This window comes from Eulemur rufifrons, chromosome 17, assembly GCF_041146395.1.
Source record: "Eulemur rufifrons isolate Redbay chromosome 17, OSU_ERuf_1, whole genome shotgun sequence".
NCBI classification, from domain to species: domain Eukaryota; kingdom Metazoa; phylum Chordata; class Mammalia; order Primates; family Lemuridae; genus Eulemur; species Eulemur rufifrons.
The window spans coordinates 66,675,158-66,699,238 of record NC_090999.1 but is presented as its reverse complement, the minus strand read 5'-3'; the positions used below and the strand labels follow the sequence as shown (position 1 = coordinate 66,699,238).

Here is a 24,081-nt window from a genome sequence, read left to right as displayed (position 1 = left end):
AGTGAGACTCTGTCTTAAAAAAAATAAATAAATAAAAATAAAAAAAAATAAAAAATAGACTACCCATAAATTTATAGGCTGGAAACAGCAAAAAATATTTCACAACTACTTAAAAGATTGGATTTCATTTGCTGAGTTGTCAATATTTTTCATTTTTCCTAGCCTTAAATTTTTAATCAACCTTCTCTGCAATCTGCTCAGAGTTTCAATTTTGAGCAGACAAACCTCCTTCAACTAATGATGGCCTGCATCCTAGCTGTCCTCTCATGCAATTTGCTACAGTGTAGGATGGGGTTTTTCCTAATCTTGGCCTCCGATGATCTATGCCACATGATGGTCCCAAGACTCATGGGGCTGAGGATTCAGCCTCAGTCCTCTCCTCTTTCTAACTAGAGGATTCTGTTGTACCGAGAAGCTCTGCCTGAGAGATGTCTTGCCATTCACTTTCACTGAATTTGACCTAAATAAGCATCTGAAAGGAAATAATATGTCACACTGAATAAAGTAAGCACATTATAGTAATTCTCAGAACAGGAAAGGCTTACAATGCACAATACTTCTCTGGATCCTCATTCTTTTTCCCCGTTGGTGATCTTATGACCTGATTTATTCTATATACTATTCTGTTGACGATAAACAGAAAAGGTAAGAAAATACTTTGTCCTTCCAGGAAAAGTCTACAGAGGAATAAACAGTCAATTCTTACTTCATTTCCCTACCAATTTCATATTGATTTCTCTGATGTAAGTAATGAATGGATTGTGCTCTAGGCTAAGAACTCATTTAAATTTGTAAAGGTTAAGACTATATTTATACTTTCTGTTTAAGAGATTACACAGGTATTTGTTGTAACAGCTACTAGCATAAACACATTTTAAATCCGGGGTCAAAAGCTCAAATGCCTGGGAGGGTTCACACCAAGTGAGTGAAACAGGCAACTGTGCCTCGTTTGGGACTGTGGTGCATGGGAGACTGCAGCCTGGCCTAAAGGGGAATGGGCCCACTGCGTCCTCCTCAATGGCTGTCCTGTGGGAATGAGGTCCACATTTACCAACACTCATTTTTTAAGAGATTCCAGAAGTCAAGATTTTTATATAAAATTCTCTACATTTTAAAATGTTGGATTAAATTTGTAAACACTGTGTGGGTCAAAATACCTTACTAGTGGATAGGCTTTGACCTAGTGGGCAGTGTTTGACCTCCATTCAGATTCATATCTTAAGAATAATAAGCACTGAACATTTGATTTTGAAATCTAGCATATCTGGTTATGGATCAGTTATTTCCTGTGAAGTCAGATGAAATTTTGTATTACCTAACCAGCTGAAACACATCGTGAATCAGACCTATTCTGTCCTTAGGTCTGAGAAGTGTATGGTTCTGGTTCAGCTGTGCAGTGAGTTGGTCCCATCCGTTCCCCTCATAGTGAACAATGTAGTAGCCATTTGAGTCCACATTAAATTTCACCCAACCGGTCTCTTCTGGTAAATCCAGGGTATCTAAGAGGAGGAAATGGGCATAGGCATTTCATTATCAACATACATATCAGGAACATCTTCAAAACTGTTAGTTTTAACCCTATTACTAATAAATCAATGGGAAGACAAAGTTTTGGAAGAATCATGGTGATATTCATTTACATAGTCCACCGGATGGTCTCTTTTGGGCAAGATGGTCTTATCAAATTAATAAATAAATTAATTCATAGAAATAGGACTGCTGAATTTGTTCTCAAAAATACTCCATTCAGGTCTAAGAGGCATACAAGGGCCCAGTGAGCCATATGACAAGAATAACTGGGATTTGGTTTAATTTATTGGTGCCTTGTCTCAAGGTTTAATTACTAGTCATTGAAATATATATAAATAAACAGCTGATCCATTTGTCCATTTGAGTGAAATAAAAACTCCAGGTAGAACATTACTTTTTCATGGAAAACCTCTCAAATTTTAGTAAAGTGTTTAGAGGAGACTTAAAATTATATATTTTTAATATGGCATGCATTATACTAGGTGGTCAAATGACATAATGATATCCCCTCAACAACTCTGTGAGGCCTAGTCCTTATTCAAAATAAGATGAGAAACTTGAAGCTTAGGAGAAGTTAAGAAATTTTCTTAAGGTCACACATCTTATAGATGACAGAGTGAGGTTTGAATCCAGGACCAGCTAATTTTGAAGGCTATGCTTTTTTCCACTAAACATTTTTGCCTCATGCATAATCCATAAAAATGGATTGGCAGGTATTAAAGGACATAAGATAGGATTCCATAATTTCTTGATATAAATATAAATGTTTAAAATGTTATAAATATAAATGTTTAAAATATAAATGTCTCTAAATGTTAAAAGCACAAGAGAACTTCTCACTGAATGAAAAGCTCAGACTTTCTAGGTTAAGGGTTCTTTTAGTAAGTAATGTATGGATAAATGAGAACATCCCCCAAACATAGATCTTTTATTATTAGATTTACTTATATTGTATCTTTCCTGCAACTAGCTCAAAATATGAATTTTAGCATTGCAACACCCATTTAGCTAATTAGTTCATTACCTGTCTTTGATTTTAGAATGTGTCTGTGAATTGCATTAGAGGAACTCGTGGAGTAGGTCAGTGGGATTTGCCACAGATACCTATGTCAGAAAGTAAAGAGAGTTACAGGCAATGAACGACTGCTTTAATTTTCACAATGTCAGACTCAGGCGGTAATAGGCACCTAAGCACCTATCTGTCACACTGCCAGTGGCTTCTAAATTTTATAGGCTAAAAGTACCATATTCTTAAGTATGCAAAAATTTCTTCCATGATGACTATGAAGGGACAGCAATATATATACCTAGTTGAATTCTGCCTCAAATACCAGTGTAATTTGCTGTCCAAATTTCATACCATAACAAATTCTGCTATTTGTAAAAGAAAAAAAAGTCCAATATTTCTTTCATGTTTTCAAAAACTCTGACAGCCTGATGTTAATTCAAATGACTAAATCAAAGCTGTACAGAAAACCTTAAGAGGTAAAGAACTTACTCCAGTATGATTTTTTACTTATCCTTTTGTTCAATAGAACTATTCACATCCAACCTCCCATCTGCTATCTGACTGCAAGGAAGTGGTCAATAATGCTATAGCCTAGAATCTGCAGCAGGGCGTAAGTCCAGAGAGCAGAAAAGCAGAATGGATTGGAGGAAAAGGTCTCAGTTACTTTTCAATGACCCTACTATAGTAAATAATAGAAATTGGATTTTTTTCCTAAATAATTTTTCTAGCAGCCTCTAGAATTCACTTCCTCTATTAATCAAGCCATGTTAGCTATAGTAATCCTACACATGTAAAATCATGTGCTTGATAATACTAACCAGTGTAAAACAGAAAGGAGAGTAACTGAGGAAGTAGCCACCAGTCCTTAGAAAAATATAAAACAATAAAGGAAACAATATACACTGACTTCATCTAGTCTAGTAAAGGGTCAGAAAAGATAATCCACACAGTAGAGATAATTAACCAGAAAACTTGGAATCTTTACACAAAAAGGTAAAAGATGGACACATAGATACTGCCAAGACTTAATGGATTGGTATTTGAGGATGAATCTTGGCTATAAAACAGAAGGGACTTTTTTTCAGATAACTACATCTAGGGGTGGAGAAGGGAAGAATAGCACTCTATGAGTTTAGATAGCCACGAATCAGAGGGTAATCATTTTATGAGTTTTCTAAATACTGTCCCAGACAGAGGAAAAATACAGATTATTGTAGAAGATATTTATTATTCTGGGCCATCCACAGTTTTGAACTTTCTCATGACATTTTGGTAAGTTACAAAATTGTGAGTCTTGCTTTCCCAATAATAAATCAGACATTAAAATTTTTAGACTGTTTTGCTAAGCTATAAGTCATGTAAACTGAGATTCAGATTTTAGAAGAACACACAGAAAAATGGAAGGATGTGTACACAAGAATGGCATAACAGTTGCGGCTGGATTGGAAATATGCAACTGATGAAAAGAGAAAACAGTATATTCTATGTGTTAATGACCTCGAATATGCTTCTGATTCTCAGAAAAATTTTATAATTAATTGCTAGACAGCTAAGATCATAAGAAAAAGAAAATATCGTAAGAGTCAGCACAGGTTCACTTGGATTATTTCATTGTAGATTATTGGCCTCATTCATTTTATTAACAGGGCTAATAGATCAGAGAAATGTGTACACTGTTGTTTCTTGATTTCAGTAAAGTCGTTTTAACAAGTTTTCTCAGGATAGGCTGGTGATCAAGATGACAGTGCGTTTAACTGGATTTGCTTTCATTATTACCAACAACATCACGTATTTTAAAATGTTACATTTATAGTCTATTTCTAAAAAAATGAAAGGCAACAGGAGCTCTTAGCATCTAATTTATCACATAAGGACTATCTTTTCTCCGATGATAAGAAGCGTAGTTGTAGTTGTCATAATACCCCCTAGGTGTAGGACCCAGAAGCCCGCGTATTATGATAGAAATATAATCCACCACCCTCTGCATCAGAACCAAGGTCCTGAAGGCTGCATGGAATTCCTAAGAGTGGGGCTGTTGAACAAAGCTGTGTGGGCCACCTGAAACTCTTTAAATCTGCTACGAAGGCTAGTTCAGGCCTTTGATTCCTAAATGCAAACAGCATGGTACACAAACTGCCAGAGGATCTGAGAGAAAGCTAACAAAACAATGCACGAACTGAGATGAAGTAAACTAGACCAAAAGGGGAAAAGCGGCCACCTTTCCTGCAGGGCCCTCCATTCAGGATCCTCTTTGAAAACCCCCTTCAGGAAGCGCTCCTGTTGTAGTCGGAGCGAACGCCCGTCTCGTTTGACCACCACGAGGGGGATGCCTTTCTGGAGAGTCCACGTAGTCATCATCTCTTTGACCTCCACATTTCCCCCCACAGAGGCGAGCTGAAACGACAAGTGACCTTGATGATTCAGGAGACAGGAGAAGATCCAAAGAGAGATCAGAAACTTGCATCTCCTTGGATGCCAGAGACACAGCTTGGGGAGCGGAGCCCACAGGCTGGCCTCACAGGGCAGGGCAGTCTAGAACACTGGGTCTGGGTGGGCGACGCCAGGGCTGCTCTCTGCAAACTACCTGAATGAAGGATGCAGATAGGATCTGTAGGGTTATCCTGTGGCAGAAAAAGCCAATGAGGAAGAGGAGGGGGACTGAGCCTCCCTCCTGCCCCCTTTCAAACAACAACAACAACAAAAAATAAATAAATAAATAAATAAACAAACAAACAAAACAAACAGACAAAAAGAAAAGCGCCTGTTATAATAACAGTAGAATCCAGCAGGGGTGGCGTAGGAGGGAAATGCCCACCTTTAGGGAAACTTTAAATTTTCCAACAGAAAAATTTTATGTCAATATAAGTATATTGAATGGAGAACAAACCTCTAGCTTCTGTACTTCTAGTGTGGATTTCTAATCACTGGATGATGCTAAATCTTCCTTTACAAAGCATAATTTAGGAGATTACCATGACTCTTTTAAAAAAGTTTGCCTTGGCTCTGGGAAACCGAGGTGAGAGGATGGCTTGAGCTCAGGAGTTTGAGAACAGCCTGAGCAACAGTGAAACCCACATCGCTACTAAAAATAGAAAAATAGCGCACCCCTGTAGTCCCAGCTACTCAGGAGGCTAAGGCAGGAGAATCACTTGAGCCCAGGAGTGTGAGGTTGCTGTGAGATGTGATGACTCCACTTCACTCTACCCACAGTGACAGAGTGAGACCCTGTCTCAAAAAAAAAAAAAAAAAAAGTTTGCCTTTTTCTCCCATGATGACTTTCTTTTCTCCTTCCTATAGTGCTTCTATAACTTCCCAGAAGTAAGGAAAAAGAAAGCCACACACTGTTTTTAAACCTAACAATACATATGTTTTGCCATTTGTCAGAGCCTAATGGATGTCAATGCAGCAGCAACCACTCAAAAGAATTTTGGGCTGAGATATTTTTAGCTAGCAGTGGGGTTCCAGGAGCACTGAATTGTAACAACAAAAATATAATAGCAACAGCATCATCCCCCTAGGTGGCCTGAGCATTTCCCCTTCAGTCAGCTTTGTTTTTAAAAAAAATTGTGAAGTCTTTCTCCCCAGCTTTTTAAAAGGACACAGGTGGGCTATTCTATATGTCACACTTACTCCAGGTCATATCTCTTCTATTCTATAACTCTCTTTATACTTACTGTGTTACTTGTCATCCTGGAATCAGAATAACAAACTCCACCAGATGTAAAATCACCTTCTAAACAACTCTATAAAACAAGAAGAAAAAAGCACTGCCATTTAGGCATTGATCATTGGCTGAATATGCATATTAGACATGAATGCAGACACTTATTAGCACAGCTAAATGAAAATATAATTCATCTAGACATGATGAAAATGAAAATGAGAAAAAGAGGCACCTTTGCAGTGACCTAGGATAAAATACACAAAAATTATTTTTCGTGTTTTTTATACATGTGTATATGTATATAAAGTTTCTTAAAGAAGTTCAATGAGGTCAATAACTGTTTTAAGGAAGAATCAATTTGTTGAATTTTCCATTCATTTCTTCCCCTTCCCCTGGGAAAGGTCCTATTGTATTCATTCATTGTGGCATGTTACACATGCCCCTGTGCAGCATTTAGGCAACTCTGTCTAGTACTATTAACTTTCCCCTGTCATACTGCAAGTTCCTTGACAGTAGGGGAAACACCTTTGCTTACCTGGGTATTACTGCAGTGGCAGTAATAAATTTTGAACTAAATGGTAATGAAATCAGACTAAAGAAAACTACTAACTTGGCAATCAACCCTTGAATAAACAGTAGTTAATGCTCTAATGGGAGCTGCAAATGAGAAAAATGAAATATACACCAAGGCTCTCAAATGCTTTTAGATGATCTTATGAAAAATAACAGCAAAGAATTCTTCTGATTCTCAAGTTGCTATTGACATATATTAGAACTGACTTTATATGCCACAATGGTGAGCAAGATATTTTCAAGAATTTGTTATTTTTGTACCATAGTGTCCTTTGGCATCAGAAGGGGGTCAGTTAGAATCTAGGACCTGTAGGGAAAGGTTGATGGGGGGACTTTTCTGATAAATAGGAAGTAGATGTGATATAATTGAAAAAGTGAATATTGGACTTAGAGTCAGAAGACCAGTTTTAAGTACTGACTCCATCACTGACTCAGTGACCCTGGGAAAATCTCTCCCTTAGTATTGGTTTTCCCATCAATAAAAATGGGGTAAGGATGCCTACTTTATCTTTGGATGTGGTTATAAGCATGATGTGGTAAAAAAATAACACAGGAGTCTTTACTTCTGTCCTAAAATAATCCTATCCTTGCTGGCCAAATTTTCTTTTCAGTCCTCCCCACTGCCAGTATGTACAATGAATGACAGAGTCTTCCTAGTTGGAGAGAGGCTACTTGATGTGTACATACACACACACACATACACGCACACATGCCCAGCAAGGGAGAGGGAGAAAGAGAAAGATAGGAGAAAAAAGCAACATGAGGCTTGGTGTTGAGAAGTTTAGGAGGAACCTTGGAGAAAGAGCATTTGGGTCACTGACAGGGGTGATGGAAATGGATAGGAAAGGACATTTTTATAATTACTAACAAAGAACGTGTCTTTCAATCCATATCATGATTTTCAAGAAGTGTACTAAAAAATTTGAGCTACTGAAAAATAATTTTTTTTTTTTTTTTTTTTTTTTGAGACAGAGTGTCGCTTTGTTGCCCTGGCTAGAGTGAGTGCCGTGGCATCAGCCTAGCTCACAGCAACCTCAAACTCCTGGGCTTAAGCGATCCTCCTGCCTCAGCCTCCCGAGTAGCTGGGACTACAGGCATGCGCCACCATGCCCGGCTAATTTTTTCTGCATATATATTTTTAGCTGTCCATATAATTTCTTTCTATTTTTTTAGTAGAGACGGGGTCTCGCTCTTGCTCAGGCTGGTCTCGAACTCCTGACCTCGAGCTATCCACCCGCCTCGGCCTCCCAGAGTGCTAGGATTACAGGCGTGAGCCACCGCGCCCGGCCTGAAAAATAATTTTTGATTGCTAGATTTTGTTTCTTGAACCACAAAATCACATATAAATTGGACCATGAGGGTGCTTTATAAGGGTATTAAAATATCAAATGAGAGAATGCACATGAAAGTGTTTTTAAAATGGTAAAGTGCTACACAAAGATTGAGCAACATTATTACTGCCCCTAGGACATAGTACTTATGAAAAGAAGGACTTCTTCTGTCTAAAATGGCTTAGGATTCTTCTACTTGTGGGCATGAGTCCTCCTAGTCCAATGGTTTTATAAAAGATTATTTTCTTTGCAGTTGAAAACTTTTAAATATTTTAATAATTATTAGAATCATCTGAGTTAACTGAATGTTTTCTGCTTTGTCTCTCCTATTATCTACATGAGTCCCAAAGACAAAGAGACCATGAGTTAGTTCTTTAATCAATCCTTAACTATCTATTAATCAATATTATAGGACCAACAGTATGCTAGGTGCCATAGCATTAAAAAAAAGAATAGATATGATTCTTGTTCTGAAGCAAATTATTATTATTACTATTGAACCAATAAAAACCAACAAAAGGGAGTATCTTTATGTAGAACAGATCGTAAGTGGACTTGTAGGCATTTAGCAGAGAGGCAAACCAATGAGGGCTGGAGCAGTCTGTAAGGAGGAGGTGAAATCCTCTCTGGATCTTGAAAGATGGATAGAATTTGAATTGCTGGAAAGAAGAAAGGGCTTTTCAGGTACCAAGGGCACTAGAAACAAAGGTACCACAATGTTGGGATTCAGTAAGATTTCTTTTTATGAGGGAGAAGATAAGTTTCACTCCGCAAAGAATACATATTGGGGAATAAGGTAGAGTTCAACCTTAAAATCTGGCAAAGAAAATTAGGCATTATGTGTTAGGAATTGCAAAGTTATTAAAGATTTTGGAACAAGGGAAGATAAAAGTGTAGGATTAGCCATAGAAGGAACCAAATAAAGGAAGGTGGCCATCCCACTGTGACATCCTAATCTAGTTAGTATAATGTCACAGGAAATAGAGAGGTACTGCCTTGTATGGACCCTGACAACCTGGCATGTGGAATATTATTGAATGACAATATAACTATTAAAAAGCTTTCATAATTGTAAGCGTTCATAATTTTTAGACTTAACAACAATCTACTGTCACCCAACATATGACTTACGTTTGATAGACTGTCCCACAGATCATCATTCTTTGCATTTCTGTAGCTGAAATTCTTTAAGTAGCGAATTATTCCTTTCTGGAATTTCTCCTCACTCAGAAAATCCTTGAGCATATTCAAAATACAAGCTCCCTAAATTAAAAAAAAAAAAAAAGGAACAAAAACAAGACAAAGAGATAAAGAAAAAGATAGTTTTAAAGGAAACTTAAATTTTATGGAACGTGTGATGTCTGAAAATGACAAATAAAAAGTGAAACAGGTAGTGGTAACCTGGCACCAATGACTTAAATTACTGATTTTAGAGTCATATTTCTTCTGGAAGCAGAACTTCCACCTGCACACAACATTTACTACCTTGTTATAGGAAACTTCATCAAACATTTCCTGTATTTGAGTAGGAGTTTCTGCTGGTTTGGAGATAGGGCGAGATGAATTCAGTGAATCTTTCGCTATTACTTCAAAACACACATCCAAAAAAGAGTCATCCTAAACAGGGGAGAAAAATTTTTACTTTTAGCTTCTATTTGACACTCTAAAAGGAATAGAAAACATGCTAGGTTTAGTAAGATGTTCTTAGAGGTAAGAATTAATCTGTATTTCTTGCAAGATGTTTCTTTCCCTTTATATAGTCCCCTTTCACCAATGCTGTATTTCAAAAAGGTACGAATCCCACATTTTTTCAGATATAGCCTAAATGTTTACATGTATCAAGCCTTGAGTACAGAAATAAAAAATACTGGTTTCCATTTAGAATACTTGCTATGCGCTATGACCCATCATCTGCAATTCTTTCGACACCTCGACAAAGGAGATGCAGTATATGAATTTTACAAATGAGAATATACAAAGCTTTGGCATTAAACCACAGATTCAGCACATGCACAATAAGACCCTGACTTTGAATCCTTGTCTGTACTGGATTAAATGTATCCCCCAAAGACCTAATTAATCATTACTAACCACCACAACATGCAGATTTGGGAAGTGTTCAGACTACCATACCCATTAAAAAAAGACATGCTTGAGGAAATCCCTTCACACAGTTTGGGGAAGCCAACAGGCGCTTTGGAAATTCCGGAGGCGTGTTTTCCCAATCATGTTCAATTCAGGTTACATGCCAATAACTCTGCACTGTACCTAGTAGCCATGGGCATTGCTGTGTGAATGTATACGGACAGCTATATTCTTTCCTCTCACCCCACATTCACAGCTGTCTATTTGTGCTAGTCTGCCCTCTCTGTCCACAAACTTCTGGATGAGAGATTTATGTTGATTGTTTTCTAAAACCTTCAATGTCTCATCCAGTTCTGTGATCTGTTTTGTATATCAAACAAAACACCATATGTTCAAAAACCATATTTTGTAGTTTTCTCTTTAACATTCATTCAAAATTTTAGTAGTAAATTGATGATTCTTTAGGGCATATGGTATGACATACAGAATTGTGAACTTACAAATTGCAGCTCTGGATATGTAGTGTTAACAGAGATAAGTTCCATGTAATTTGCAAAACCCTCATTAAGCCAAATATCATTCCACCATTCCATTGTAACCAGGTTGCCAAACCACTAGAAGGTAGAAACTCAATGTTATTAGAAGTTAAACAAATATAAAACATTATTATTATAACTGTAGAAAAAAAATATAGTGGTTGCTAACTTTATTTTTTTGATTAGTTGAGGTCTCTCCTCCATCTTTGCTACCCTTTTCTCTGTGTACAATTTCCCTCTACTGATTTATTTCCCTTCTCATTCTCACTACCACATATTTCTTGTTTCCCTTTTCTTTTTTGTGTCCTTAATGCCTCTAACTCTCCAATTCCCATTCTATCCACTTCACATTTCCTAGCTATTAGATTTAATATTAAGAAAAGAAAACAAAACATTTTATAGGGGTAGTTTTTCTTTCTTGCACAATAAGAATAATCTTATTTTGTCCTTGATATATAATGATGGTCTAAGAAAAAATATATGCCAAGATATCCTTGGTGAAGTCACCTTTTTATATTGCATAATAAGTACATAGGGGAACCATGAGAATTCACTTCAGGTTCTCAGATTATTACATAATATTACTGATGAACAAATTTAATTGTTAACCTCTGCCCCTGATTTACTTCCAGGGATTAATCTGGCTACTAGAAAGAATAAAGGTCTCAGATTTAAAATATATATAAATAAAATTTAAAAGATGCATAAGGATAATCTAAACATTTACCCTTTACCTATATTTGATCCATATCACATATTTTAAATATTACTATTCATTCATACATTTTATTTATTTATTTAGGCCGATGTGCCCAGTACTGTGCATCTAGTATAGGTATTTTAAGGTTGCAATCTCCAGAAGGACCAGAAACTTAAACAGTAAGATAATAAATTTCAGAAGATCCTTGTTATAGTTATACAATAGAAAACTCTAGATCTATAGGTTCTAGAAAAAGTTTAAACTCTATTCCTTTTCCGACAACCCTCAGATTATTTTTCAAGTGAGCACCAACTTCCTAAGGGCATCCCTGGGAAGGAAGAGGAGGTGTTGCCTCAATTTGAGAACTGGTAAATATGAGATGTACAGGTTGAACTCATTCTGGTCCTATTACCAGTTAGTAAGAATAGTTTATTCACTTGTTCAATAAATATCTATTGAACACCTATTATGTTTCTGACCCCATGCCATATGTTAGAAATACAAAGTTGTGTATGCAATAATATAGCCACTGCCTCAACACAAATTATGGAGGCCAACTAATAGAAAAATATTATAGGGGCTAAGGTCAATTATCTGCCAGGAGCAGAGGGGATTCTAGGGAGAAATAATCAATTTTTCTGGGAGAGTATGTAGGACAATTAGGAAGTGATTCATTTCCTGAACATTGCAAGTGGTTTGCAGGTATGCTGAGATATTAGGTAGCAGGAGCAAAGTCATAGAGGGGTGGTACAACCTGGCATGCTCAGATTAGGGCAGGTAGTTTCAGATGGCTAATGCTTAAGGTATAGGTAGGAGAAGAGGCTGAAGAGGTGAAGAGGGGCTGGGCCATGGGGGCCTAGTATGCTACACTAAGGACCCTTGACTCATGCAGTGGGCACTGGGGAATCCTTGCCAGGTTATGTGCAGAGGAGAGACATGGTCAAATGGACATCAATGGGGAGACAAAATTGTCAAGGCAAAAGTTCCAATGCTGTCTGTTGCTTCAGCCCCAGACTCTGCGTCTCCATGAAAGAGAAGCTATTAGATGAAGGCCCAGAGGGAGCATGGAGCCTCAGAGGTAGAGCTCTCAGACCGTTTCCCTGCAAACATTGGCTAGAAAGATTAGAAATCCCCAGACTCAGTTAAGTGCTTTAGAGCTCCTGGTGACTAATGATCAAAACAGCTAAAATGGGCCAGTGGGGAGATTCTGAACCAGAGGAAGCAGGCCTTATGTTCTCAAAGTACAGCGCTGAGCATGGCTCCCTATGTAACTGGTACTTAGTTCACTGCTTTAAAAAAACAACTTATGTAATGGTGATGATAAAGGATGACATTAAAATTTTTTAAATAAGAGGTTCTACCAGCTTCTAAAATGATATTTGCCCACATGGTGAAAGAGAATTTTTGGCGCCTTTAATAATTCACTGCATTACTCAGAGTTTTCAGAAATGAAATAGAGTAGAAATAGACTCTGATATCTATGGACCCAGTTTTACAGTTCCACATTTGTATGTAATACAGGGTTGATAGACAGATGATGCTTAGATATCTTATTCTGCAAGCAATGGTGGCAGTAGTGGTGGCCACTGTTGTCATCATTAATAACTAACACTTATCAAGTGCTTACTATACAGCAGGCACAGATACTTTCCTTATCTGTAATCCTCACAACAGTTTTATGATGTAGCAACTATTATTAGCTTGGTTTTATAGATGGCAACACTTAACTTCAGAGAGTTAGGTAATGTGCCCAGGGTCAGCAGCCCATGTGTACTTGACTGGAAGCATTTATTATGGCCATATAATCATAGGCTCCAAAGGAAGGGAGATTGATTTTGACCGAGATTGGAATGCTGGGGTACAAGGAGAACTATTTTTAGTAGAAATCTTTATTTGTAGGGTTTCCATTTCTGTGCTCTATGTGTGTGCATAGTTACCATCCTTTTTTCCCCAAAGGACATTTGAAGGCTTTGCTTTGAAGAGTTTTGGAGGATAAATTTAGCAGCTACTCTTCTTGTGATAAAATTTCTATATGAGTCCTATAGTCTAGAGACTGAGTGCTCTGCTACTCGGCATACTGTGTTGGGCTTGAAAATCCCTAAGCTCCCCTCTAGAAGTACAATGTTATGATTTTACGTTGTCTCAGGAAGATTGGTGGTGTTCTGCATAATGCTCTTTTGGATTGATTCTGAGTAAAATGTCATGAGTGCCAATACCTGATGTGCTAGTTCATGGGCTATGACTTTGGTGACCCACAGTTTGTCAGAAGCAGAAGAAGTCTTGGGATCAAAGAGCAGTGATGTTTCTCTATATGTAATAAGGCCCCAATTTTCCATGGCTCCAGACCCAAAGTCAGGAATAGCAATTAGGTCTAAGAAATAAGAACAGACACACTTAATCATTATGGCTTCCACATCAGAAGTAGGATTGCTCCCTACTCAAATATGTTATTTCAATACACATAAGCAGACTTCCTGAAAACATCAAGAATATCTTAACATTGACATGGTATATTGTAATTGCAATGAAAATATTCAGTACCCATTATTAAGTGAAATAAGTTCTACCACTATAGTTTTGTAGCTGAAGCAATATATTGACATTTAACTATTTTTCCCTGAAAGTGCTGAACTCTGAAAGTATTTTGGGTGCATTACTGCCAAGAAAATAATTTATTTAAAAATACTCATATTATATTTTATATCAATAATGCTGAAAAACTTTAAAAATAAAAGGATTCAAATAATTAATATGTTTGAGATTCATCAAAACATATAATGAACTCATTTCTAGAAAAAGGAGAAAGATATAGGATTTTAATTTCAGGAGAACACCTTTTGGGAGCAATCTCTATAGTCAATATTTCAATTGATATTTCAAGCATATACAGGCTCTATTATGAGCAAGTATCCTTCTAAGGTATTAGAGGAAAAGAGCTCTGGGCATTGATTCTTTCTGACCTCAATTTCCTTTTCAACATTGATATTTCCTCTACCTCCTAGAACGTCTTGACCAGGGGGAAGTGCAATATAATCATCTTTAAGCAACTCAGGTAAAATGTACATTAATTTATATTATATATGTGTGAGTGTATATATATATATACACACATATACATGTATATGTGTGTGTTTCCTTTGCCATTCTTTGCCAATGACTTTATGTAGATTAGAAAATTCCTGGCTAGGCCATTTTGGAAGTTCTGTTTAGCTAAAAAGGAAGATACTTTTTTTTTAAAAGTTCAAAATGAACCAAGTCACTTGGCTTGTAATTACATTGTCTGGAGTTAATACTGATTAATTCTAGTGGATAAAAACAAGTATTTATAACACACTCAAAAACTAAATTAGCACTAATAAAGATAGTATTCGTCAGCACTTCAAATGTGGGAATGACTCCTTTTCTAAATTGCATTGATGATTTTATAGCAGTTGCATTATTTCCCATAGCTGTTAGAGGTTCTTATATTTGCTCTATTTTTTCTTAAGCTGCATGCTTCTTCTCAATTTTAAAAGGTGTTATATATGATCCTCAAGGTTGCATTTTTCAGGAACAACGTAAGATTGTTGATGGCTGTTACTGATTTGTCCCTGATTTTTGACCTAGAGGACAGCAGTGGATGATGAGGAAACTGAATTTAGTATATCTGTGCTAAAGGGCATGTAGAACTGGCCCTCTAACAATATATTGAGACCCAGGAACTACAGAAATAAGTCCCTGGATATGTCTTTTGATGGTCCCTTCTAACTTCTCCAAGGAAAATTCATGGGAGTTGGGGGAGAGAGGAGGAACATGATGAGGTATATATCCTAGTATCTCAAAGGAAAAAACTGTTTTGTCACCCCATCAGAAACTCTAAGAGCAAATCTATGTAAATTATGCAATTTAAGTCACGGTTTTTATATGCTCTGCAGCATTCTAAAAATCATATCTTTTATTTTTTTAAGATACAAAATCAAAACTAAGATAGATTGTATCATCTCGTATAAAGATCTATTACCACATCCAAATGATCTATTTCCTCCAAATCTTTTTTTTAATTTCAGACTATTATGGGGGTACACTTTGGTTACATAAATTGCCTTTTCATTGCCCAAGTCAGAGCTACAAGTGTGCCCATTCTCTAGACAGCATGCACCGCACCTGTTAGGTGTGAGTTTCTCATCTCCTTCTCCCCACTTCCCACCTGTCCGACACTCGATGAATGTTACTTCCATATGTGCACAAATTAGTACAAATTTGATTGTGAGTACATGTGGTGCTTGTTTTAATCTGTGCCACAGTCTTCCAAATCTCAATGGCCAATATACATGACAGATGGAGGGACAGTTTTCGATTCTCTGTTTACATAAACTTTTGGCAACTTTTATAAAAGATTGCTGGTCTTGTACAAATATGGTGTAGAGATTGCTCCAGAAAATTCATCTAATTCTAATATGCAATGCACATATATATATTTATTTATTTCAGCATATTGCAGGGCTACAAATGTTTAGGTTACATATATTGCCTTTGCCCTATCCAAGTCAGAGCTTCAAGTGTGTCCATCCCCCATACGGTGAGCACCACACCCATGAGGTATGAATATACCCATCCTCACATATATATTTACATATGTATATTTATGGAGAAACCATTCTCTGAACAGTGCTGCTGGGGCACAGAAGAGAAGCATGATGGGAAGTGTGTTTCACACCCATAGAAGGGGAGCATGATGGGTGGGAGCCTTGCTACCTGCCACAGGGGCCACAGCATCACTGGGATGAACAAATATTTAAAGAACATCCCTGTGATGAGCTCTTGGGCACGCGGCCCCCTGATTTCAGGGACAGATACAGAGCAGCCATTGTTTTCCTCCTCTCGTTCTCCCAGTCTATCTCTAGGGCCCACTACCTGGCTTCTGTCCCAGCCTCCCAGTATGTTTCCTTCCTGATCAGCCTTGGGAAGAGTGTGATGCACATATTTTAACATTAAACCTCATAGAAGAATAGAAAAATGATCAACACTACTTAAGCTTCTCATAAATTTTTTCTACACTCAAGGACTATCTCTGAGGAATGGATTATTCCTTCCTGGGCTAACTGAATATCTTCAATGCTCATTTAAATGAACTATAAAGAGGTAAGAAATCAAAGCAAGTTCTATGAGCAAAAATAAAGACAATGATGTGGAATTTGAACGTACCCAGTTTGGAGAGCGGATAGTTGATATCAAAGTACTTTTCATAAAAATCAAGTAGCTTCAGTGTTGCCTGCAAAGCATAATGTGTTTGGCTCCATTTGTCTGGGGATGCATAGATGGACACCTGGGAAATGTGGATCAGAAGAAGTGGGCTTTGAATGACAGCTCCTTGACATAAGTCCATCCTTGATAGCCCTCACACATAGAAAGGCAGACTGCATTTTTAAAGTATTGAGATACCACTAAGCATGTTGTCAATAAGGGATAAGAGGTTCCATGAAGTATTAAAGCAAAAGTCAGTCTTGACAATTACAAACAACTCTGCATCTTCTGTTACAATCCACTCTCTAGATGCTCATCTGTAACTTTCAAGCTGTATTAACCCATCATATCATGAGGACTCACTTGACTTCATCTTTATAGTATACTCTGTAGACCTGTGTGGGAAAGCCCTGAAAAATTTGTGATCCACCCTCTATTGAGTTTGCTTTAAACTATAAAAGGCTCAAATATGTTCAGTGACTCCCCCAAAGTAACTAGCTATTAAGGAGAAAAAACAGGATTAGATTCCAATTTTCTTGGCTTTCAAGCATAAGACTACTTTCAATTTCATGACCCATTTTCATGCTCTGAATTAACTGAAGTTTCTCAAACTTTCCTGCAGAGAATATGTAAATGGCCACCATTTTTTTTTGTCAGTTTACCAGACAGTGTGCTAAATGCTTACGTATAAAATGTAATTTAATACTTATACTCACCCTATGAAGAAGGTGCTATTATCTTCATTTTATAGATGAAGCAACAAAAACTGGAGATTAAGTAAAGTGCTCCGAATCTCACAGGTAGAAAGTTTCAGAGCTGGGATGTGAATCCAGGGAGGTTGGCAGGAATCTGTCCTCTGAAGTAAAGTGCATCCACCTCCCACACATCTATCTATGTCTATGCACACATATATGTAAGTGCACAGATGCCATGCATGTATGTGGACACACAACTCATAATACCTATCTACATATCTATAGTATCTATGTAAATTGTAATCGCCATTTTACACCCATTTTTCATAAGTATTATTTTATGGTTCTTTGAAGATGTTTTTATGTCTATAGTTTGGTTCCTCACGGTAGGAGTTCTTTTTTATTTTTTTAATGTCTCCACTGGTGTTTGCAAAAAATTAACTACAAGATAGCATTGGGTATTGTTGTAAGTTTTTGCAAACCGTGAAGACTCTAAAAATCTTAAAGACCTGTTTCACTGAGAAAAAAGTTATAGAAAACAGTTGGAAACAACATGAATGCCCTAAAATAAAATGCTGATTAAAAAATCCTTGGAAACTCTATGCAATTATTAAAATTATAGAAAATATTTAATGGCATTCAACTTTTAAGGCATATTATAATAAAAATTGGGTTAAAAACAGTCAATATGCTATTTTGCAAAAATTGTATACATATATTTTAAAAATATATATATACATGTATATACAGTATACACAGTTACCATGTACACCCACATATACTAACATACATATAAAAATATTTGGAAGGCTTACACTAATATTATCAGTAGTTATATCTCGAGATGATGGATAATTTTAAATTAAATTAAATTTTTTACATATCTCTGTTTTGTAAAATGATCATAATACTTTGATTATAAGGAAGAAAGCTTAAGAAAATAAAGAAAAGCTCATTGCTCTCAGGAGGACACTGTTCTGCACTGTGTAGGAAATTAGAACTCAGTCTCACCTTGACCCCTGATGAGGCTGTGCCACTCACAGACTTGAAATCACAAACTATGTAGGCTACAAGGTATGTACTCATTTTGACAGTAGTTTCAAAGTGATCTTCTAAGAGGCCTCCTTCAAGTTCAATTGTCTTAACCTACAGTAAGAGAAAGGAATGAGTATTTGAAAACTGGAGTATTTCACAAGCATGCCTGTGGCTTACGGCAAGTGGGTTAGAGGCAAGTCTGCCACTCTGTAGGACACTTGATGACTTTCTGGGAGGTCAATGGCCTCTCATAACATTCTGTGGTCTCTCCGAGCTCTTTCTTTTATCCCTGAACTCTCTGGAAGGCACAATATGCTGCTTTTGAAATCCCTGAAGCACAAAATTGCCAAGTCTTATTTTGTTGCTTGAGAGCAAAAAAAAAATCTTAGATGCTTCTATTTTCCTTAAATGCAATAATCCCCAACATTGGCATAAATTCAAATTCTGGGCTTCTAAGTAAAAAATACCAGAGAATGGCCTTTTTCCCTTTGTCATATGATAAATAAACCTCTGTGGCAGAAGGCAACAGGAAGCAAAACGGCTCTACATTATTTTTTAATTCTCTTATTATATTGGGGTGAGGTAGGTGTTATTTCACAGGTGAGGAAACAGAGGCTCAGAAATATTAACTGAATTGCCAGAGATCACACGGCTAGTTCCACTGCAGGACTGAGATGTGGATGTGACCGTGTGACTTCAAAGACGTTGCTCATCCTTTCACTCGCTGTGTGACAACTTGAGTCATAGTCTTATTTTATCTTTGCTTCATTGATTCAGCAATGAAAGCAGTCAGGCCAAGAAGGTCATTAGTAATTTAAGCTTCTGCCCATCTCCTGAGGAAGCAGAAAGTTTTTAGCCTATAGTCTGGTCAGCTGCATCCATCAACCTCACCGGGTCATTACTGAATTCTATCCTCATTTGGTCTGGGTAGCTTGTCTCAGAGATGGTCTCCACCATGGTACAACACCCCTAAATACTGGATGGATAAAGACCCAATAATCCGAAAACACCACTTTCTTCAAACTGGTCACAATCCTTAGACTATCTCTTCCCCACCCCCACCCTTCCCCCCTTTCAGGGAGTCAGGCTTGTGACAATGCTGACCAAGGCTTATTAAGCATATTTGATGTGTTGGATAGAATGGAAGTTTGCTTTGGCAAGAGAAAATAGCTTGATGTATTACCATAAACTACCTAGCTTACTTCAATGACAAATGTTTGTGCTACTAAATTCTACAGAATTTAATTCTACCGAATTCTATTTAAAATCCATTTCTACATTTCAACAAAGGTGAAGACACTTTTTGTTAGAATCTTTTTTGTTAGAATCTGATTCAACCAGAGTTCTCTGGATACCCACCCCCAGCAGAGGAGAAGCTGTCTTGTGGTGGGGGTCCAGGGTCAGAGTATGGCTGTGGTCTTTTGGCCAAACTCAGCATCAAAACCATTTAATCAAGTGTGTGGAGGGGTGAGGGGAGGTGGCTGTAGGACTACAGGGAAATGAGAGTCTGGGCCACTGGAAAGTGGGTGGCAGAGATGGTTAGGAGATAGATGGTTATTTGCTCTGATTCCCCCCTGCCGGCCCTGCCAAACAGAGGCTGAGTTTCATTGAAGAAGCAGGAGTGGCCCATGTAGATTAACATTGCCTTAAATGGAAGTGTATGGGATATTTAGTGTAAGTTCTTCCAGGATGGTGATGTAAGTTCTAAGTATAAAACACTCATTGCTGGACGAGGATTTAGCTGTTTTCTCAATGCCAGCAGAACTTGACTTGCATAGCAAGTGTCACTGGCAGGTATGTGTTCCCTTAAAAGATGAAGTTGACAAAGAAATGTGCAAAAGACATGCTACCTCTACTAGTGCTTCGGTGGCACCCCACTTCTCTTAAATCCTGTATTATCAACTAAGAAAATTGTGATCTTAGTATATGTTGCTTCTTCCCACTAGGCCATAACCCATCTTAGGTGCTGCAATTATTATTCTGACAGTGTGATTGTATCATTACTTCAGTTCTCCTTTTTTGGATAACCATGAAAATCTGGGTTAGTCATGTCCATAAGAAGTAGAAAGTTAAACCAATATTCGCTGAAAACAGCATGATCCAGAGAGCTGCTCTAGTCAACTGAGGCAATACAGAAATTCAAAGACTGGAGAAAATATTTTCAAAGTGTTTGCTTATTTTTCTTAAACATGAGAAGTTACTGGAGGTTTCCAAAGATATAAAGTTCTAATACAATAATGATAATGGCAATTTATGTTTGCATCATATTTTAATTAAAAGGACTTACTAATTGTATTTTTACTTTACCCTCCATGATTATTCAGATGAAAAATTATATTAATAAAATGCTTCCAGGAAAGGGGCTGAAATGATAAACTGCCCCGAAATAAATGCTTTTGGAAGGAAGATTTGGAGATGAGGTAGCAGATCATTGTTACTTGAAAATGAGAGGGGTAATTAAGTTGCTAGCTGTTCGATCATGGAAAAACTGTGAGCTATAGGTCTTGTGGAGGGTTGCCCCTTTTTCCCTTCATCTGCTCTGCCAGGATTTCAGAGCAAATGTCTTTTCCAGCATTAAACAGAAATCTGGGGTAATGCAGGGTCTGGATTATGGATGCGTCTCTCCTGCACCTGTAGAGGCCAATCCCTGTGCAGGGCAGAGAGGAAAAGGGGAGGAGGACCACTTGCTGGCTGCTGAGGACGGGGCTGCTTCCTGTGGCATTCGCCTTTCTGAAGCACGGTCAGGACAGCCTCTATTTTCGTCCCACTTTCCAAGCAGCGAATGGGAAATATTTTACATTTCATTCAACAGCACAAATGGCAAGCACATCATTAGTGAGGAAGTATCAAATGAGGGTCTACTGGGTCTTTCAGAGTTCTGCATTGTGTGTAACAACACAAGCCAGATAAGGGTATCCAAAGGTCTCTTCCAATTAAAAAGTTGTATAACCACAATAAATAATTTTTCTAGATAATTTTGGGAATTACTTGTGGAACTTAAATTTTAAAAGGGGGGATTTCTAAGTTCCATCACAGACTATTACATAAGAATTTTGTAGAGTGGGGCCTGGCAGTGTCCTCTAGGTCATTGCACTGCAAATGTCCCTGAACCAGCAGCGGTGGCATTACCTGGGAACTTGTTAGAAAAGCAGAATGTCAAGCTTCACCCCAAGGCCTACTGAATTAAAACATGAATTTTAACAAGATACTCAGGTGATTCATCTGAACACTAAAGTTTGAGAAATACTGCTATAGTTCATTCTGAATTTCATCTCTGGCCAGGAATACTGATTTAAAAGAACACTGTTTCTACAGGAACCCAAATAAAATATAAATCACCTTGTTTGGGAAACAAAAAATCAAAGCTCCTTCTGTAACAATGGTCCACACAGAAAGATGTTAATGTCTAGAAGGATTGGGATGATTATATAATATGTAGGTGAATAAAAACAAATTAATGGCTTAAATCCTGAAAACAAAGGACATATTTAAAAAAAAAAAAAAAAGAGTGAGGCTCAATTTGAGAACAATTTTTCGAAGTTTCTGAAAATGGAAATACCTTTGGCATGTTGGATAGGGTGATGTGTCTGCTCTCTCTTCTGATCTTGATTGAAAAGTTGGCTTTGAACAATGGTTCATCAAAGCAAGGGAAGGCCATGCGTGCCTCGGTTGGCTCAAAATCCGTTACAGCAATTACTCTGTGAAAAGACCCACCCCCAACCAGAACACACAAGTAAAACCAAGACGAGAAATGAATTTGTACTTTTAGCAAACAGAGTATTAAACCTGGAGGTGATATATTTGATTTTTCAAGCTACGATCTTTATGTATCTCAACTCTTTCTTTGAAGAAAATGAGGGTAAAGTCTCATGAGTAATGCCCTGTGCTGGGAACTCTAATTACATGATTTCCTTCATACTTTGTCACACAAGGGTATTGAGGCTCAGAGAACTCCGAGTGACCTTACCAGGATCCCTAGCTGGTAAATGGCTAAAACAGGACTTAGGCCGCCAACTTGACTTCAGAATTGACTAGGGAATTAATGTTCAGTATTGTCTCCAACCCAAGGGGGCCTCCATCAGACGTGGGAATAATTGTGTATATGAGTGATGTCCTAGGTTGTGTTCCCCAGCAGCAGACCCCCATTTATAAAGAACGTGCTGCCAAGAGAAACAGGCAAGGGAATGAGGGCAGCAGGGCAGGCGAGACAGACAAGGGTGCAGTATCAGGCAGAGTCCCAGCTTCAACCCGATCCCTGGGAAGCTCTGGGATGGAAACTACACCTTCCAGTGTCCCCCACTGGAGGCAAGGAGCTGGGCTTCCATATTCCTGCACCGTCACTGGCTATAGGTCTCCGTGTGGCACCAAGCCCCCAGACACGTCTAGTTCTCTCTGCTTGCCAGTCTTCAGACTATGACAGATAGGTAGATACTTCGGCAAATCTCTACCCTCCAATCCTTGATCATGCCTGAAATTGTATAATTACCTATTTATTCTTTAGACTTCAAGTTTCAAATAAGAAGTGAATCTGGGGAACAGAGTTTGATTGGAAAAGGAAGGGAGAATAGAGCAGCTCAAATGAGACCATGATGGGACCAGGAGTCAAAAAAAAGGAGCTCTGAGGATATTTTACCTCAGCTCACATTATTTCTGTGATGCAGACTGGGAAAGTGAAGGTAGGGATTTAAATGATTCCCTTGGGGCCTTGGGGTCTTATTCAGATTTGGTAGCAGGCACTGCTAATGTAAAGGAATTCCGAGTGCCTTGAATCATTTTCACTATTGTGAAATTTTGGTTGTAATAAGTCTACATCGAAAAAGCAAAAAGTTGAACCATTTCTTTGCTGCTTACATGATATTAATGTTAACTCCGCATGCAAAGTAGTGACTTCCTGCTTCTCAAAAAAACTGTTGTCAACTGAATTATTTGTGTATTTTACGTGAAAGGGTGAGAGCCAGCGAGAGAAAGATCCATAAGATTCAATTGACGTAATGCAGCACATTATTCTATATGTCAGACCTACTGGGTGACTGAGTATGAACAGAACTGACTAATTAACCATAAGAAGAGTCAGAAGTAACCTGCAATTCATCCTGGGAGGCATGCTGTAAAGTCCTCCAGCTCTTACTCCAAATATCTCCCCCTCTAATTTCTCTCAGCTCCCCAAATAGTATCCCTAAAATATACGTTCCTTGGATGGGGCATTTGCACTTAAAAAAATGAGAAAAGCGATCACTGTTCACATGGTGCCTTAGTGAGAAGGAGTGGATGGGTTTCCTACTCAGTACTGCGCAGAGCCTGAGACAGGCCCCTGAGAATGGAGGCTGCAACAAGGGGAAGCGTCTCCAAGGGGAGCAGGAAAGAGATGGGCCTGGGGAAGAGCTGTCCTAAGTGGTCGTCTGGGGGCTGGGGGTGGGCACTTGAGACCCCAGCGGGCAGTGAGCACCGAGGTGGGGAAGGGAAGAGCAGGTACATAGTAGACACTGCTAGTCGCCCACCCAATGTCCCTTTTCCTTCGTCAGTTCCAGGAGAACCACGATTTTCTCAGGAAGGCAATGAGTCCAGATAAAGAGTTACTTCTTCAGGCTCCCTTGTGGCTTGGTGGGGCGTATGACTCGTTCTGGCCTAGTTGAAGTCGGTAGGAGGGAACACTTTGTAAAGAGCATCAGACTCATTTGCAATGTTTCTATTTGCCTTTTT

General features: G+C 38.0%; 1 protein-coding gene across 1 annotated transcript in view; it reads right to left on the bottom strand.

The window, feature by feature from the left end:
• The window catches only part of ERAP2 (endoplasmic reticulum aminopeptidase 2), a 36,537-nt gene that overhangs the window by 10,381 nt on the left and 2,075 nt on the right, over positions 1–24,081 (bottom strand). Inside the window, exons 2-12 of the mRNA XM_069492297.1 lie at positions 21,941–22,079; positions 18,358–18,492; positions 16,613–16,733; positions 13,645–13,799; positions 10,693–10,806; positions 9,593–9,724; positions 9,239–9,370; positions 6,214–6,282; positions 4,758–4,933; positions 2,555–2,634; positions 1,316–1,499 (exon numbers count right to left, since the gene is read on the bottom strand). Of these exons, the coding sequence (XP_069348398.1) occupies positions 1,316–1,499; positions 2,555–2,634; positions 4,758–4,933; positions 6,214–6,282; positions 9,239–9,370; positions 9,593–9,724; positions 10,693–10,806; positions 13,645–13,799; positions 16,613–16,733; positions 18,358–18,492; positions 21,941–22,079 (1,437 nt within the window). The remainder of the gene's footprint in view (positions 1–1,315; positions 1,500–2,554; positions 2,635–4,757; positions 4,934–6,213; positions 6,283–9,238; positions 9,371–9,592; positions 9,725–10,692; positions 10,807–13,644; positions 13,800–16,612; positions 16,734–18,357; positions 18,493–21,940; positions 22,080–24,081) is intronic.